The sequence below is a fragment of the Fundulus heteroclitus genome, chromosome 14, assembly GCF_011125445.2.
Source record: "Fundulus heteroclitus isolate FHET01 chromosome 14, MU-UCD_Fhet_4.1, whole genome shotgun sequence".
NCBI classification, from domain to species: domain Eukaryota; kingdom Metazoa; phylum Chordata; class Actinopteri; order Cyprinodontiformes; family Fundulidae; genus Fundulus; species Fundulus heteroclitus.
The window spans coordinates 22,088,409-22,106,328 of NC_046374.1; the positions used below are offsets into that span (position 1 = coordinate 22,088,409).

General features: G+C 41.8%; 1 protein-coding gene across 1 annotated transcript in view; it reads right to left on the bottom strand.

Moving 5' to 3' along the window:
* Positions 1 to 4,956: 4,956 nt before the first annotated feature.
* Positions 4,957 to 17,920, bottom strand: part of dhx15 (DEAH (Asp-Glu-Ala-His) box helicase 15) — a 50,548-nt gene continuing 37,584 nt past the window's right edge. Inside the window, exons 10-14 of the mRNA XM_012864942.3 lie at positions 11,308 to 11,499; positions 9,445 to 9,567; positions 7,796 to 7,986; positions 6,960 to 7,129; positions 4,957 to 5,489 (exon numbers count right to left, since the gene is read on the bottom strand). Coding sequence (XP_012720396.2) covers positions 5,372 to 5,489; positions 6,960 to 7,129; positions 7,796 to 7,986; positions 9,445 to 9,567; positions 11,308 to 11,499 — 794 coding nt within the window. The 3' untranslated portion in view covers positions 4,957 to 5,371. The remainder of the gene's footprint in view (positions 5,490 to 6,959; positions 7,130 to 7,795; positions 7,987 to 9,444; positions 9,568 to 11,307; positions 11,500 to 17,920) is intronic.

Genomic DNA, 17,920 nt, shown 5'->3' on the forward strand with positions numbered 1-17,920 from the left:
GCCTAAAACCCGGGCGCCGTGCGCGCACACTGCCGGCATCACAGAGAAGGGCCGGGACGCGACTGTCATAGATGGCGTGATTGAATTGTTCCCTTGCACTGTCACCAAAGGGGCCATTACTTCAAATTAGCATACAAATTCAAAGCGGGACAGATGGATTTGTCACATTCCAGCCGCCGTCTTCCTGCAAGATTGGCTGTGCTTGTGCTGCGCGATGGAGATAAGACACCTGTCGTGGTGCTGTTTTGGGGTGGGGAGGGGGGGGGGGGGGGCCTGGGATGGGAGGAGGAGGAGGAGGAGGAGAAAGAGGAGGAGTGGGTGGATGGATTTCCTGAAATGCTGAGGTGTTTTGCAATAAACTTTCTCTGCCCCACGGTCTCAAATGATGATGAGGCACCATCCAGGACTCCGTGGGTGGCAGGAGATTGAGCTGCAGCGATCTGGTGGTTCATGCTGCTTGGAATGACGGCGAACTGTGCCTGCCTTCATTTTTATATATAGGCTATATATAGATATTTTTGTTGTTGTTGTTTGTGTTTGTTTTGTGTGCAAAATTTGATTTTCATGCCCGCTATTTGAGTCATTATAATAGGGCCAACCCCGAGAAGCAATTCAATCAAAGGTTAAGCCACATTAAATACAAACATGTTAGCATGATTTAAGTTACTGTTGAAAAAGTAAACTTCTCTTGTTCTTAACTAGCTAATTTGTCATTAGCCCTGCGACAGACTGGCGACCTGTCCAGGGTGTCCTCGCCTCTCGCCCAGTGAACGCTGGAGATAGTCACCAGCACCCCCCGCGACCCCATGAGGGATTAAACGGGTCAGAAAATGGATGGATGGACCATTTGTCATTAACAGTTTGGCTACACAAATCTCTCTTATTAATATTAGCCTACCAAGCAAGCCAAGATTCAAACATACCTTTATCTCACCATTTTTCCTCCTCTTCCTCTTTCTTCTTTTCTCTTCAGCCCTCTGTTGAAACTGTGTTTTTCTGCACGATATCTTTGATCATATGGATATCACCATTTATACATGGGAAAAATAAAAAATAAAATTTTCTTGATTGCTCTTGGGGGCCCCCTAGAGGCCTTTTGGCCCTAAGCCAATGCTTAGTTCGCTTTTGCCTTGGGCTGGCTGTGATGTATTCTATTGGAGTTTTATGTGACCGACCAACAAAAATGCATTATTTAGAATTTTTTTTTTTTTTTTACTATTTTTTAGTTTGTACTGAAAATCTGTAGTGATGCATACATTTGCATTCGGCTCTATACTCCGGTTCCCCTTACACACAGGGCAGCTCAGGGAGAAATTTGTCGAGAAGCGAGGCAGAGTCGGGCGATGCAGCAACATCCCCAAGAGGGGACTGCGTCGCTCCTCTCAGAAAGAGCACTTTCAGTCAGCGCTCATTTTCAGCTCCAGCTGCACACGAGTGGAGCTCCGTTCCCGTGAACATCAGAGAACGAGCCTCATACAACCTCTTCACAATACATCTGGTTCACTGATAGCCAGGACATGCCCACGTTAGCGTCCGCGTGTCTCGTCCCACTGCCGCAGTCGCTGCCATCCTCTCGTCCAAAAAATATGTTTTAGATGTTTGACTATTTTAACCACATGTTGGTACTTTTTAACGCTTTCTACCCACCCTTTGGTAGGCAAGGCAAGGCAAATTTATTTGTATAGCACATTTCAGTACAAAGACAATGCAAAGTGCTTTACATGATTAAAACATAGAAAAATTAAACAGAATGAAAGCAAGTTGGAATAAAATGTAGAAACAAAATAAAACATGGGGAGATAGAAACTAAAAGCAAATATTAAAAACAGTTGGACTACAAAGTTGAACTAATGATGTTTCAGTCATGTCATGCTTTTAGGCACATACCTTTCATCATGAAATCAAACTTTCCATTATTCAATGCCTGCTTATTGTACCTACTTAGTCTTTTGTGCATATTTATATTTTTGTTGTTGTTTGTATTAATCTGATGTTTTCTCCTGCTGGTTTTCTTCCCCCCTGTCCAGGGACTTTGGATGAAAAATAGCCTTTTGGCTAACTCTGGTACATTTGCAGCAATTCGTTTAAGGTACAAAGTTCCTGTCAAATAAACCTATTCAATTATATTCCATTCTAAGAAGAATAGAGCTAAATATGAGGCAATCCTGGATGAACATCTTTTAGAGGCTGCAAAAAAACAAAAAAAAGCCAGAGCCACAGTGCAAAGGTCTAGATCTAGGCGTGTACGTGTTAAAGAACGCTCCATTCAAAGTCCAGCCCTGGATCAAACTGAGAATCTATGCCACTTCAAATTTGCTGTTCACACAAAAATGGGCAAAAATTTTATTTCATTATCAAAAGCCAGTACCTGCAGCTGTGATCACCGCAAAACAAAGCATTAACTTGAGCGTGCTGAGTAGAAAATAGACAGCTCACTCTAAAATATTGCGAGGAAATGTCGAACGGCATGTTTCCTGCTTTCATTTCAGAATTTATTCACCACTTTGTGTCGCTCTGACATAAAATCCCAACAATGTTTATCGATGCTTCAAAAGGTTTGAGGGATTTTGGATACTTTTTGCTAGGCGCTGTGCTATCCACGTTCAATTGTATCCAATCTGCAGCTAGGAATGCAAGTATTGATGGAGACCTGCTTTAGGGTCAAATAAATTACATCCCTGGCCTCAAATAACCTTCGGACTTTTAATAGCTTGAAGAAAAAAAAAAAAAACAACCAACAACAGACAAATGCCATTATATTAATATTAATTATCCGGTTTTAATTAGGTGTTGACAAGGATGTCTGAGTATACCCATCCATACGGACCGTAGGCACGGCGCTCGCATCAGACGCTGGAGAGAATACGGCTCTGAGACTTAATGATTTTCATTTGTAATTATGGCAGCGTGAATCAATCGGAAGTACCGGGCATGAAAAACTGTTCTTACCTCGGGATCAATCCCATATAATTTCCAGATCAGCTCAGCCTAATGGCTTTTCTATTGGCCTGATTAGTCAGACGGAGACTTTTTGTGTTGCGGCGTGTGTTCCCAGAGCAAAAAGGCCCGACCGCTCACAAAGTGTCCCAGCAGTCCGCAAAAATATTGGAGCGCACGTGTTTATTTCCTGACATGGCACATTACAGAAACTGCAGTCTTAATTTAAAAGTCCCCCCCACCCCCGGCCCCCCCACACAGGGCTGCTGTCTGCGTCTCTTTGCATCCAGACGTTACGGACATCCTGGAAACGCTTAGTTGTTAGTTTCTGCCTCTATACTCAGCTTTTACAATCAACAAAAGTTCAGAACCAGAGCGAAGCCCAAACAAAAACAGATAAATGCCGTTTTTTAAAAGCAGGTAGCACCGATGCAAAACGGCGTAACTGTATTTGCCGCTGTAGACTGCTAAGTGTACGGAGGTGAATGCACAGCAAAAAGGTCCTCTGGATGTGATGCCTTTGGACTAAAGTACTTGAATCATATTGGAGAAAAAATATTCTGTGCATCTTTCCTCAAATGTAGGGTTTACAATGATTTTTTAAACTCACTTTGAAAATATTAAAGGCTGTTATACATTTATGGCAGATATTTCCACCGAGGTCATGCTTCAAATGTGGATGGATGGATGGATGGATGGATGGACAAACCAGTAAATGTATGAGTTGAAAATCTATAGACGTTCACAGATCAAAGGAGATATAAATGGATAAAAAAACACACGGATGGAAGAAAGTTTTATTAGGATAAGGAATAAAGACTGGAAATCCAGTCATTTTTACATACTCTATTTTCCTTTATCACTCTTATCCAGACCTGGGAAACTCTTAAAAAGGGTCATTTAATGCAAAATCCACTTCTTTAGCCCTTAAAAGTGTTTTGTTGTGTGCTTGGAGTCTCTTGCAGTGTAGAAACTTTTAAATGTAGACGTTCTGCTTGGATATCTTTATATTCTGTTTGGGTCATATTTTTCAACCGGTTCAGTTTTCTCTGGTTTCTCTATAAATTTTTTTGAACAATTACATCATAGCGGACATACAGCTTACCAGTCTTGCGAAGGCACCATTTCTTTTTCTCAAAATGATTTTGTAGTCCAAGCTAAAGGACGTCAAAGCTACAAGTGGACAAGTCAATTGCTGTTCATCACACCGTCCCCCAGGAGACCACAAAAATGGCCGAACGGGGTGGAGTTAAATGCTCTGTGAGCTGGAGGGAGGCGGGGTGTAAAGTGCCTCCTATAGATTTAAAGAGACAGCGCCGAAACGAGCTGCTCTCAGACGCACCTCAGAACAGGGGTGAAACGGAGGAACGTGGGGGTAAATTAACGAGGGATTTAGACCAAAGCTTTGCAGTTCCACTTTATATAGACCACAACTGAAGGATTTCAATGTGAAAAAGGACGAACTGAAACACGTGACATGTCCTCTTTAAATCAAACTCTATACATCGCTAAAGATGCCTGAGAGTCTTGTTAATATTTATAAGCAAAGTCAAAACAGAAGTGCTTGGGATAAACTATTGAAGAATGAGCTTCTTGAAGTTATCACATCAATGTTCACATTTTTGTACCAGTGAGCAAACATCCAACTTTTTGATTTTAACTTCTTTTTCACCCCCCACTTAATAGATCACAGAGGAGCTCATGCTTCTCTCAACCCGACGCCTTTACGTTCAGCATCCGAGAGGATCCGACACAAAGCAGCCCGGGCCGAACAGGATCTGGCCCAGCAGGGGATTTCACACTGATCTTGTTCTGAAACCTTTGTAATTAACATTCCTCCCCAACTCAAACAGTTTCTCAAGCCATCAATATCCCAGTAAGAAGATTTCTCCTCCCTTAAGAGGCAGGGGAAGAGGGGGAAAAAAAGCGGGCGGGCTTTTGCAGGGTCAGGAAGCGAATGATCAGAGTGCTCGAATGAGAAGATTAGACTTCAATTGTAATGATGACAGAGGGAAAGACTTATTAGCAACGCATTTTTTTAATTTTTTTATTAAACTGAACAGCTGATGGGAAATGTGATGAATATTACGTTGAAACATGTCTGATTACATGTGATCAAAAGCCGCTCTTCATACACTGCGGCGTTGAAGCAGGTGTAAACGACGGGATGCTGAAATGCACATCGGGTACCATGCATCGGGGCAGGCAACGTACATTTCCTGACAACCAGCTACAACTAAAAGGTACTTAGCCTGTTTGCAGTCATCTTTAAACAAAACTCCACTAAAAACAAGACATGAGTCCTGAATCAGGAGAAAGCATTTGGTGCAGTGAGAAGAAAAATGAGTCCTTTGTGGGGATTAAAAAGACAAAAGAACACAGAAATGAGTCCACATTCGAACAGAGGAGGCCGCCGCCGCACTCGCCGGCCGTCTTAGCACTGAGCGTGTTCCTTGGATGAGAGTTTTGCAATAATATGCTCCAGCTGTCTTTTTGCTTCACACTGGGGGAAGTCGCTCATCTCGTAGTACTGCCGGGCAATTTTCACCAGCCTGCGAAAGAAAAGTAAGTCAACAGTCACAAAAACGGTCTCCCATCTTTGCTTGTCATCTACGAGGCGAGTGCCGGAGCGAGCGCAGCAAATAGTTGCACGGAAAAACGCGGCTAATCGGGTCGCTTCAGGTTCGCTGAGCACTCGCGTTGCCCACAGAGCTGCAGCGGGTTGACTGAATCGTTTGTCTGATGATGTTTTTAGGTTGCTTACGTTTACATACTTAATGCAGTACCTGGCAACAGAGCCGTATTGTGAAATGGGAGGAAAATAATGCTAATAATAATAAAGATTTGTTTGGGATTTTTAAATGAAAAGGTCAGAATATCGTGACATGCGTATCTTACGGAGAGCATCTGTAAACATCTATTTTCAAGTACTGACACTAATTGTCGCTTTGACTAATGCTTGTACTTTAACTAGGCCGGTTTAACAGGTAAACACGCTTTGGTAGGCTTTTCCATTTGCTCCATATTCTAACTACATAATGGATTTGCTTGCTCTCAGTGACATTTCTTTTATAACCCCTAACCATTATTTAAACTCAAAACCTTAACCCTGACCGGTCTGCTGCGCTCCTTGGTCTTCATGAACCTTTGAGGCCTTCACAGCACAGATACTAGATTATAATAGATTAAATAACACACAGGCAACTGCTTGCCCTGGATTATATTCAGAGTAGAGCTGGCCAATAAATAGATTGAATTAGTCCTGAAATAGATTTAATTGATTAATTTAAATTTACAATGTTTTAAGATTTAATTTTTGGGAAAATTGGGATTTTATTTTTGCCAATGCCCTCATTGGACTTCCATGAAGAGAGTAGCAGCAATGCTCAATATATGTTATATTAAAAACATTGTAAAGAGGAAACCTTTCTTTTAATCATAATGAGAGGCGCTATAATTTACTCATTTACTTATTTTTTTTAAGTTGCACAAGTGAAGTAAAGCCTTTTTTTTGCTCATTGAGTAAAACCACTAGCAATAAAAATGTTGTTATGTTTTCCACTGTTTACAACGGCAGGGCCGCCATCTTGCTTCACAGCTTGTATTTTAGTTGCACTTTGAATTCGGGTCAACTTCCAGACAAAATGCTTGACAGAAAAGCAAGTTTTTAAAATAATTTATTTGATTTCTTTTTGTAAAGTGAAAATGAGGGGGGAATCGACTAATCTGATTTGGTATTTTTATTTTTAAGCCATATCGTCCAGCCCTAATTCAGGGTGTCACAGAGAATAAGGGGCTCATTTCATAATTGCTCATTTCACAATTATGCGTGACTTTGTGCCAGCCTATGACGCACAAGTAGAAAATAGAAGGCATTTAAGTTTGCTTAACGGAAGAATTCATCCCCAAAAGGGATAAATACTTCCGTTTTGAAGCCCACGTCTACACAGAACCACGTGGTCTGATGATTTTATCACGCCTGGAACCCGTAAACAAAACGCCGAAGAGTCTTTGACACTCACCACTCGGGCTTGACGTCGGTGCACGTACGGATGTAGTTCTTACTGGTCAGTACAAACTCGTTGTAGAGCACCCACTCAGGTTTGTGGTCCAGCACGGTGGAGGGGTGCAGCTGCACGACCTGGTTGTCCTTTACCGTCAGGTAGTGGCCTGCCCGCTCAAGGTGAGCCACCTATTTACAGCACAGGTAAGGAAAAACTGTTAAGGGGGGGGAAAAAACGACTAAACAAACTCAAAGACAGTGGGTTTTTTTTTCATTTCTCCATTATTAAACTCCTGAAGAAAAAAAAACTTGTACTTGAAACCAATTTTCTAGACCTCAAGCAACTAATCCCCCCCCCCCACCTCACCCTGCAGTCACTTGGTCTGCGGCGGTCGTGATTAAACAAGGCAATCAGTCTCCATAAAGGCCTTTCCAAACAAAGATGTGATAACCAAACGCTGTGAACCCTTGAACATGAGCTGCAAATTTGTCTCCGAGATAAAGGTTAATGTTGACAAATATTTCAATATTAGCGCCATAATTCAACTTGTCAGGCTGCTTGTTTCAGGTGGCCCTGAAAATGGCTTCTTGCAAAGCAAACCATTTGTATCCCTGAGCACGGGGGACAAATTAATAGGATTTCTCGTTATGCGCTTAAACCAAAACCGCGCCCGATGTATGTGTGTGTTTGTGGCTCTCAGCCTCAAAAGGAGGGCGAGGCTTCAGTGAGTTTTCAAATTAAGAACATTAGTTTGAATATCACAACAGCAAAAGAACGACACTAGGCCCCAAACCGCTGGTTTTAAAGCACGTGCAACACATGTGCAGGAGAGCGCAGCCTCAAACGGGGCCGACCTGCATGAAGAAGCCGGTGAGCAGCGCCTTCCGGATGTTGACATAGTAATCTCTGCTGTTGAAGTCGCCGCTGTTTCTCGGCAGGTTGAAGCGGTCCATGATCCTCGACAGCTGCTGCCGCACGTTGTCCGCCGACATGAGCGAGCGGTGGTTTACGAAGCAGTCGTAGCACCACTGGGTGGACTGGTGGTCTGCAGGGGGGGGGGGAGGAGAGACGATGTGGAGAAGACGGAAAGCTTTAATAGTAAATCAGCTCAATAACTCAGGATAGGGCTGAGAAGTGTGTTAATGAGTGGTTTATTGTTTATTTATTTACTGTTTTATATCCCTTAATTTTAATTATTAGACCTTACAGATTATATAAAATCTCAAAGTCAGTTCCTTCCCAAATATTATATAAGACCAATGAAAAAGGACTTTTTTTTTTTTTTTTTAAACGAACAGTAAAAGGACTCCTCAAATCATCATAGACTGTGGGAAATTCAACCCGGGACCTCAAGAAACACGCCCCACTCTTCCAGCTGCATCTGGCAACTTCATCCAAAACATTAAATGCAACCTTCCCTCATCTCCAAAGAGGGTTTTGAACAGTCCAGATCTTCTCCCCTGAGCCCATATATAACACCTTTAACATTAGTTAAGAAGTGTTTTAATGCAACAGATCCAACGCAGCCCATGTCTGTGTGGAGGTTATTGAAGCTTGGGCTCCAGCTGCAGGGTCCGCGCCTTGGGAATCTCCAAAGAATGGATTTGTTTCACAAGTCCCTCAGTTGCTTGGGCAGATTTTTCGACCGCACATTTTCCTTCCACTAAACTTTCCTCAGGCCTCTGCCTGAAGACGCGATGAGAATGCCGAGGAGAAGATTAAGTCATTTCACTCAGCAGGAACACATCTAAGAGTTGCATGGAGAGTGGCCATCCAGGACCGGAGTAGGAGACCCGCCTGGTGGAAGCCACAATAAAACAGACGATATACAGAGATATATTTATATATTTACAACCATTTTTATTGGTCTTATGTAACATTTGATTTGTACGGAAGAGGATTAGGGCCATTGTGAAAAAAAAAAAAAGTCCATTCAATTCTGACTTTTTTCTCATAATTCTGAGATTAAACTCAGAATTCTGACTTTTTTCTCATAATTCTAAGATTAAAGTCACAATTTAATAGATTTTTATCTTTTTTTTTTTTAATGGCCATAATCTTTTTCCGTAGATTTGTCTTAAATTGATTTTGGGGGTTTTTATAACCTAAAAGCCATAATGTTTAAAATTCAGATTAATAAACATAAATTTAAGCTCAATTCCAATCAGTTTATTTATATAGAGCCAGTTCACAACACAAGTTGGCACTTCACAAAGTAAAAATAACAATAAAAAAAATTAACTCAATTAAAATCATACTCACAGATTCCTAATACCGTATTTTTCAGACTATAAGTCACTTTTTTTTTATAGCTCGGATGATCCTGCGACTTACAGTCAGAGGCGACATATATCAAATATATAACATGTTTTTAAATGTTAAGTTACATTGACCAACATGAGCAGGAAGCATATTTTGGAGTGACTTATAGTCCAAAAAAAGACGGTACATACTTGGAATCCTGTACATATATACGTTTACTACTTAGTGAAACATGACTTACTTTGTTTGAAGGCATGGTACACGTTAAGCAGCGTCAGGTGGTCTCCGTCGACGTGGGCAAACGCCATCTTGGCTTCGTCGGCCGCCTTTCTGGCCTCCACGGGTCGAACAAAGCACTGTGGGACTAGACAAGGTTGGTACGGGCCCCACAGCCGCCCACAGGGGGTAAGTTAAGCAGATCCCACAGAGAAGAAGAACAAGGCCTACGCTCAAATGAGACACACTGCTTTGCCAAGAGTGTACGGATAAAAAAAAAAGGAGGGGAGGGTCTGAGAGAAGGAAGGATGACGGGATTCTCCATCCTCCTCCGCAACGGCCTCTGGCTTCAGACGGCTAACATCTGACAACCGGTCCAAACGAGTTCACGGCCGACCAGAACAGCTTCAGGGCGGCTGTCTGGTTCTGCCCTCTACCCGCGCGTCAATCTGCTTCTGGCCTGCTTAGCATCCAACGTGCCCTATTGTGCCTTTTAATGGATAAAAAGCTGTGTTTATCGAGCCCCGCGGTTGGCCGCCGAGGCTCGAGCGGTTCGCAGGTGAGCTTCTACCGCTCTCCTTAATGAACTGGGCGAAAAACCTGCCATCCTGAAACGGCTGCTTTAAGTGCACGCCGCGTCCGAAGCAGCTAGTTAAATCCATTTCCCCGCTCTCAGAGACCCTCGCCGCTCCCTTCAAAAGGCGTCAAGATTCATCTCAATGAGCAGCATTCTGCTTTGGCAAGCCCGAAGAGCAATTACTGCCGTGGCGTGCTGGCGCTGCTCCGGCTACACCTATACATTTTGTACAGACATTTATTTTCTTCCTCGCAAACAGCTGACACTACTGACTTTTTTTTTGCTCCACTTGCCTTGTGGTTAAGCTCTGAAGGCACACATGACATGTATCCTAAGTGGCTTAGAGCAACCAGGAAGTAGAGGCGCACCAATTGGATGTTAAAACCACTGAGCTATATAATACACTGGAGTGCTAATCGCCGTCTGTTAGAACGAGTCGCTTTGAAGCCACCAGCCACCATATTGGTACTCCCTATTTCCCTCCAGTAACTAGGGAATATGTGCGCTACAGCATCGAATAACGAGGATTTTCTCATATTCAGGGGGGGACTAAAACTTTTAAAATGTCAAATGCCATATACTTTTATGTTATGTTCTAAAACTGTTAAGTACTGAGAAAGTCATGTGCTGAAATATTTTGCATTTTATTTATTTAAATATATATATATATATATATATATAACATTTATAAATATAAATAACAATATACAAAAACATATATTTACATATATGTATACATATATATACATATATACATGTACACATACTTATATATACATATTTATATATTTAATATGAATAACACGTAAAATATTTCAGCACCTAATTTCCTAGTTGTTGATAGTGTTAGTACATCCTCTGACTGTAAAATTACCTGTGAAATGTTTTCACACAGCCAGAAAACTGCTTGTTGTTGCAACCAAATCCTGTGGGATTATGTGAGAGTAGGGAGTAGCAAGATGGCGGCCAGTGACTTCAGTTTTTCGCCAAAATCAGCACTCCAGTGTATTATATAGCTCAGTGATTGAAACGCGTTCTCCGGGGATTTTTGTAAAGCTTTGACCAGCCGATGCCAATTCTTTGACAAATTATAGCTCTTAAAGAGCAACTGTAAAAAAAATAAGACGACATAGGAATAGGTGTTTTTTAGCCTTCCTGCTTCGATTGGTTTCCTATTTGTTTTAGGAGCAGAGCATACAGCCCACTTTGTGTGCGCGGCACAAATGCTGATGACGGTTTGGGGATCTAGAGGACACCGTGGCAGCTCCTCTGAGCCCTCTGGGGTCAGCGCGGGCCAGCTCCGAGCATTACCTGACAACATGGCGGTGATGGAGAGGACCTCATTGGAGCAGCTGAATTCGCAGCTGGTGATGACCATCTTGGCGAGCTGGGGGTCCAGGGGGAACTCCGCCATCATGGAGCCCAGCTCTGTCAGGTCACCGTCGTTGTCGAGAGCTGCCAGGTAGTTCAGCAGCTCCAGCGCTCGCATCAGGGTCTCTGGGGCTGAGTGGGGGGGGGGGGGGGGAGAGAGGACAGAGCGGGGGCGATGGGCTGTTAAAGCGGTCCAACCCCACAGCCGGAGAGTACACAGGTGGCAGATGCAGGCAATTTGCACAACTGTCACTCTTTCATAGCAGGATTGCTTGAAAACTACAACCTGAACAGAGTTCCGAGCAGAAACGTGTCAGAACGTATTGAAACTATAATGTTTACGAGCGGCGGCTGTCCTTGTGCCCCCGCATAGGAAAGCCAAGATCTGCTCACAAAATGTGTGCATTTCACAGACGTCGGTTACAAACCCACTGATAGGTATGTTTGTTTTATCTTGTGCTATCCAAAAGTCACCAGCTTTACTCACCAGTTCTCCCGCTCAGTGGAATATTCAATTTCAATTCAATTTTATTTATATAGTGCCAAATCATGAAACATGTCATCTCAAGGCACTTTACAAAGTCAAATTCAATCAGATTATACAGATTGGTCAAAAATGTCCTATATAAGGAAACCAGTTGATTGCATCAAAGTCCCAACAGGTTAAACGTTATCCATCCTTCCTGTTGCAGTTTAAGTGTAACTCACCACAAAATCTACTTTCTCTTTGCAGATAAACTGTATAAACTGGGCGTAAAGGTGCTACTTTAATCTTGCTGTGCATTTTTTTTATTACATATTTTTACATATTTATTAGTGTAAACGCTACATGTTTTTGTCATCACAGCCCCGCGTTCGGGTATAAAAGCATCTCAGTCAGACACAGACGCCCCGTCGTCCCCACTAATCAATTAGCTTGGCCAGCCAGAGTGACTGAATCCGTCTCATGCCTGATTTTAAAAAGGCGACACTAACGGGGTCAGCGTAAACAGGTTGGTACCAATCGGATAACTACGGATGTGACGCAGAAAACTCCAAGCAACGACTATGTATTTGCCGTTTTTGTGTAAAAATAATCTGGATACATGGCGCACTCACACGTACTTTCTTAGTTTTCCAAGGTACCAAGCAAAAAATAATTATAAAAAATAAAAAAATCTCTGAATATATTTTAAATGTTATGGCTACAGAAAAGTGCTGCTGAATTATGGGTAATTCTGCTGCTGAGAGTTGCGCATTTTATCGTCACTCCTTCCGCGCTAAGATTGGTCCGGTATATTTTAGACTGACTTAGACCACTGAGCTATATAATACACTGGAGTGCTAATCACCGTCTGTTTGAACGAGTCGCTTTGAAGCCACCAGCCGCCATTTTGGTACTCCCTATTTCCCCCCAGTAACTAGGGAATATGTGCGCTACAGCATCGAATAACGAGGATTTTCTCATGTTCAGGGGGGGCTTAAGACTTTTAAAATGTCAAATGCCATATACTTTTATGTTATGTTGTAAAAATATCAAGTACTGAGAAAGTCATGTGCTGAAATATTTTGCATTTTATTCATTTAAATATATATGTTTAACATTTATAAATATATAAATAACAATATACAAAAACATATATTTACATATGTGTATACATATATATATACATATATACATATACACATACTTATATATACATATATATATATATATATTTAATATGAATAACATGTAAAATATTTCAGCACCTGATTTCCTAGTAGTTGATAGTGTTAGTACATCCACTGACTGTAGAATTACCTGTGAAATGTTTTCACACAGCCAGAAAACTGCTTGTTGTTGCAACCAAATCCTATGGGATTCTGTGAGAGTAGGGAGTAGCAAGATGGCGGCCAGTGACTTCAGTTTTTCGGCAAAATCAGCACTCCAGTGTATTATATAGCTCAGTGACTTAGACCCTTTTAAGACAGTCTGGCTGGCCAGGCTACTAATCAATAGTGTGTAGCGCCACTGCGTTGAGCGTTAGCCCTTGTTAGCAATGATGCTAACATCACTTTACCACACATTGCACCCATTGTGTCCTCCACTGCCTCGGCATCGCTGAGTGACGAGGTGGGTGACGGTTTGGTCTTCCACCCCAGAAGACCAAACCGTGGTAAATCCACCAGTGTCGCCCTGGTCACTCCAAGCTTCAACGTGTCACTTTCTCCTGTCCGCACCACACTTAGCCCCGCCCCTCAGGGTTTGCTGGCACTGTCAAATTTGGCAGTGAAACTTGTCTGGGGGGGGGGCGGAGTTATGCGTTTACATCGTGGTGAGTTACACCTTAAAGTCCAAGCTGGAAAAGTTGTCGTTGGCATGATAGCCACATAAAAACTTGCCGGCATCTTATTAAAGCTCACAAGGAATCCTGTCAGCTTAAGTAGGTGGATAAATTCCCATTTTGTCAATGTAATAATTAATAATAATTGAACTTTATTGATCTCACAAAGGAGAAATTCACTTCTGCAGTTAACCCATCCCCTTGGGGGAGCAGTGGGCTGCCACTGTGCCTGGGGAGCAATTGGGGGAGTTGAACTCAGAACCTCTGGGACCCAAGCACAATGCTCTAACCACTAGGCTGTTTGACCTAAATATTAACCCAGATTCCCTTAATTTGCAGATGAAAACCATCCCCAGATCATGATGCGGCCCCCCGCATGAACTGTCTTTGTTATATCTGGATTTTTCACATTTAATTAATTATAATAAAAAAAAGAAACTGGACATATTTGAATTGATTTATTGTCGCACTCACAAATCTACCTGTCAGATGTTGTGACAGAGGGAGAAATTGCTCTAAAGCCTTTATGTAAGCCGCTGTATGTTGTGTTTTTTTTCTCTATGCTGTTGTTCTATTGTTTTATTAGTCTCAATTGTGTAGTTAATGTAAAGCCTGTTAATAAAGTTTGATTGCTTTTCTTACATTTCTAATCACGAAGCCCATCTGTCGGCGTCTACAAAAGTGCATTTTGTTTTTAGAAAGGAGAGAAAACAAAAACCCCTGACCAACGAGGCGCATTGAAGAAGAAGAAAAAAAAAAAAAAAAAAAGCACACACAGAGGAAACACTTCCATCACCTGTTGTACTCCGAGCTTTAATAGAAGACAAATGCCTTTTAAGAAAAGAAACAAACACTTAAATGGAAGCAGTTGGCAGATTTGGCAGCCGGATGCATGAGGTGAATCAGAATGAGATGGCTCCCCTGTTATGTGATGGCCAGAGTTGCGTTCGACGGCGGCATCGCAAAGAAGCAATCATGGCAGAGCTCATTTTTCATCCTGCACTCCGGCAAACCCAAACAACTAATGTAATTACAGGGGAACTTTCTACTTAATGCTTAAACACAAAAGGCTTCCACCGTTTGGTTAGAAGGTTTTTTTTTTTTTCTTCTTCCTCCAGATGCAATTATTGACCTATGGCTTCTCGGAGCTGAAGCCTAATGACCAGTTGCATGTTAACTGAAAATTAGCTTCAAACACTGACTCTGGTGTTTGCTCGCTTTCATTTCTCTCAAGTGCTTGGGGAGAGAAAAAAAAATTCAATTTCAAACAACAGGGAGGTGGGTTTTTTTTTTTTTTTATGATTAACAAATATTGATTTAGTCTATCAAAGCTACTTTTTTACATCCCGCCCCCCTCCACACAGTGAATGTCGGCCAGATTACTTACCGTTCTGATGGCTCGTGTTGAGCTGAACGAAAGGTGAAAATCTGATTTCCAAGTACTGCTAGCAGGACGAACCAGCGCGGAAATTCAATCCATACGTAACGCGGCTCATCAGAAAGCAAACATGGCCCGGCTCAACACACGGGAAGCCGATATATTAACCCAGGTTTAAATCAATGAGGCAAAAAAGGCTAAAGGTACACTGAACCGCATCGGCTCCGAAAAGGCGGATTCTGGAAATGTCACCAGGAAAATTAAGCGGCGTGCTGGAAGAACAGAGGCGCTTTTGGAGGAAACCCACAAGAAGCCCACCATGAGGGACATAGGAGACACGGCAAACGTGTGGAAGGACGGCGCTCGGCCCATACAGGGTAACCCTGGAAGAAAAGCGGCTCCAAAAACCAATTCAGCTTCCAGCAGCAGCCCCTAAACACACAGCCAGAGCTACAAAGGCATGGCTCAGACCTGCGGCTGGCCATTATTTTAGTAATCGATTACTTCATTGATTATTTTTTCGAATAATCTGAAAAGAGATACGGTTAGTAAATTAATATACCTCATTTATACCATGGTCTGGGTGTGTACTCGATTCTGATTGGCTGCAGGGTGTCCGTTAAAAAGTATTATAGAACACCTATTAAAAAAGTTCTGGTCAAATATCTTGATTGTACTAAATTATTGTGCCTGCTCAAACGTTAGCTGGTGACACAAGACTGTTGACGCTGGTTATCGTGGCAATAAGTCACACCGAGAGATATTAAATGGTTCTCTCAGCCACTTCTTGTGAAAAATTTAAAATTTTAATGGTAGAAAAGCATTAAAGTATTAATAATTGTTTTAATATTTATCAATTCCATAAGTGACCGTTAATTTCTGATAATGCAGTCTTCGTCTGACATTATCCTTTACATAAACAAGGGTTTTAAACTAATAAAACAACATTTATTGCACATTTTAAATGCAATGTAAATGGTAAAAACATGCAAAACAACACAAAACTCAATCAAATTGTCATGTTGTGAGCATTAAATTATTAACAGCTTATCTACATAGCCCTGTCTATGGTAAACAAAATAACTACGGCAGAAACAAACGATAATTTTTTTAAATTGATTAATCTTGTTGACTATTTTTTCAATTAACAAATTGATTATCTGATAGCAAAAACTGCTTATTTTTTGTTTTTTGCAGAATTTGAACCAGGTGAAGGTAAACCTCTGCCACTTGAGGGGTTCTGCACAGAGCCCATTTACAGACAAGGTTTTCCCTCCTACATGCAAAATTTATATATTTCTTGTGCCGTTTTGACTTAATTCGTGCTCTAAGTGGGTTGTTTTAGAGTCTGTATGATGATTCCATCACTAAATTAGTAATTAGTTGCCAATTATTTCAATAATCGATTAATCCAGATCGATTAATTGTTTCAGCGCTAGTTTAGATCAAAGCATATCAACTACTATCCACTACATTGTAAAATTTGGCAAATAGCTTTCCAAACATAACTAAAACATACCAAAATGAAACACCTTCGACTCAAAAGCTTTATACAGTATATTTATCAATTCCTTCAATCGATTTTGGCCATTTTCCCAGGGAAGGACCTGTAGCACGGCCTATAAAACGAGATCCACTGTAAATACGTGTTATAAAGCCTGTCCAGTAACCCTCAGATTTAAGTTGGACTTCATTTGCTGCACCCAAGTAGCTCCAGCTACCAGCTTGTGCAGAAGCTGAGAAACCTTCTGCCCCGAGTGGATCCAATAAATAAAAAAGGTAATCCCCCCCCTTCCCCCCTTTCCTTCACCCCACTGTTCCCAGTTAAGACTCGGCAGAGAAGGCCAGACCCATATGTTGATGTATCCCTGTGTGTTTTTTTGGTGAAAAATGCGAGCAGTGTTGGAGGTCAGTCACGTTTCATTGAAGGAATATAAAGGGAAGGCAATTGCTAAGGTGATAGTGCTGCTATTGATGTAACCAATTTCATTCTCCAAATGGCGTTTGCCACAGTGGACGGGGAGAGATGGGTTTAATCTCAGAGGTGAGATGAAAACTATATTATGGTTAGAAAAGGGAGGAGGGCAGGGATGGAGGTCGGCTATGGGGAAAGGTGGGTGGTTTCTTCGGGAGGATCTCAAAATAAAATAACCCGATACCTCAATTAGAGACAAACTGTGTTTTAGAGACACTGTGACTACTCCTTTTTTTGGTTGATTAGCAAAATCAACAATGAAATAAGTAATGCAAGATGAGCTATAAACTGGAAAGAAGTTCAGCCTTAAGATTATGTGCAGAAAAGCAGCTTGGAGTCGTCATTTTAGTCTCAGAAAACGGTCATTCTGCTCTGACGGAGTGCTGGCTAATGATTTAGCTAATTTAGCTAGATGTAACTAAAACTGCATCTACATCGGAAAAGTTGCTAAATGGTTTTAGGCGATCGTTCCCAAAGTTAACGCACACATGGGTGCCGCATTTGGATTGTACAAGCGGACACTGTCTCCATCTGTTTGCTTCTGATTCAGCCTTTAGTTGACAAAATAAATCTGAAACTGAGAATTAAAAGCTGGGCATTAGAAGAATCCCCTTGTATTGCAGCAAAAACCAGCCCCACGGACTCCTGTCTGAGTGTTCGACAGTATCCATACACATTTCCACACTGGGTCATGGTACAACTGCAAACTTTAAAGTATTTTAGCAAGATTATGTGCGACAGATGAACGTTGTGAAGGCTTATAAAGTGGGAGGAGCAGGGTTTATGTTCAGGAAATCTGAACAGTGCGGCATACCTTTACGTTCGGCCGCCCCGGGTCAATAGACGACGCCAGGAACCACATTTTGTAGCAATTACAGCTACAGTACGAGCACA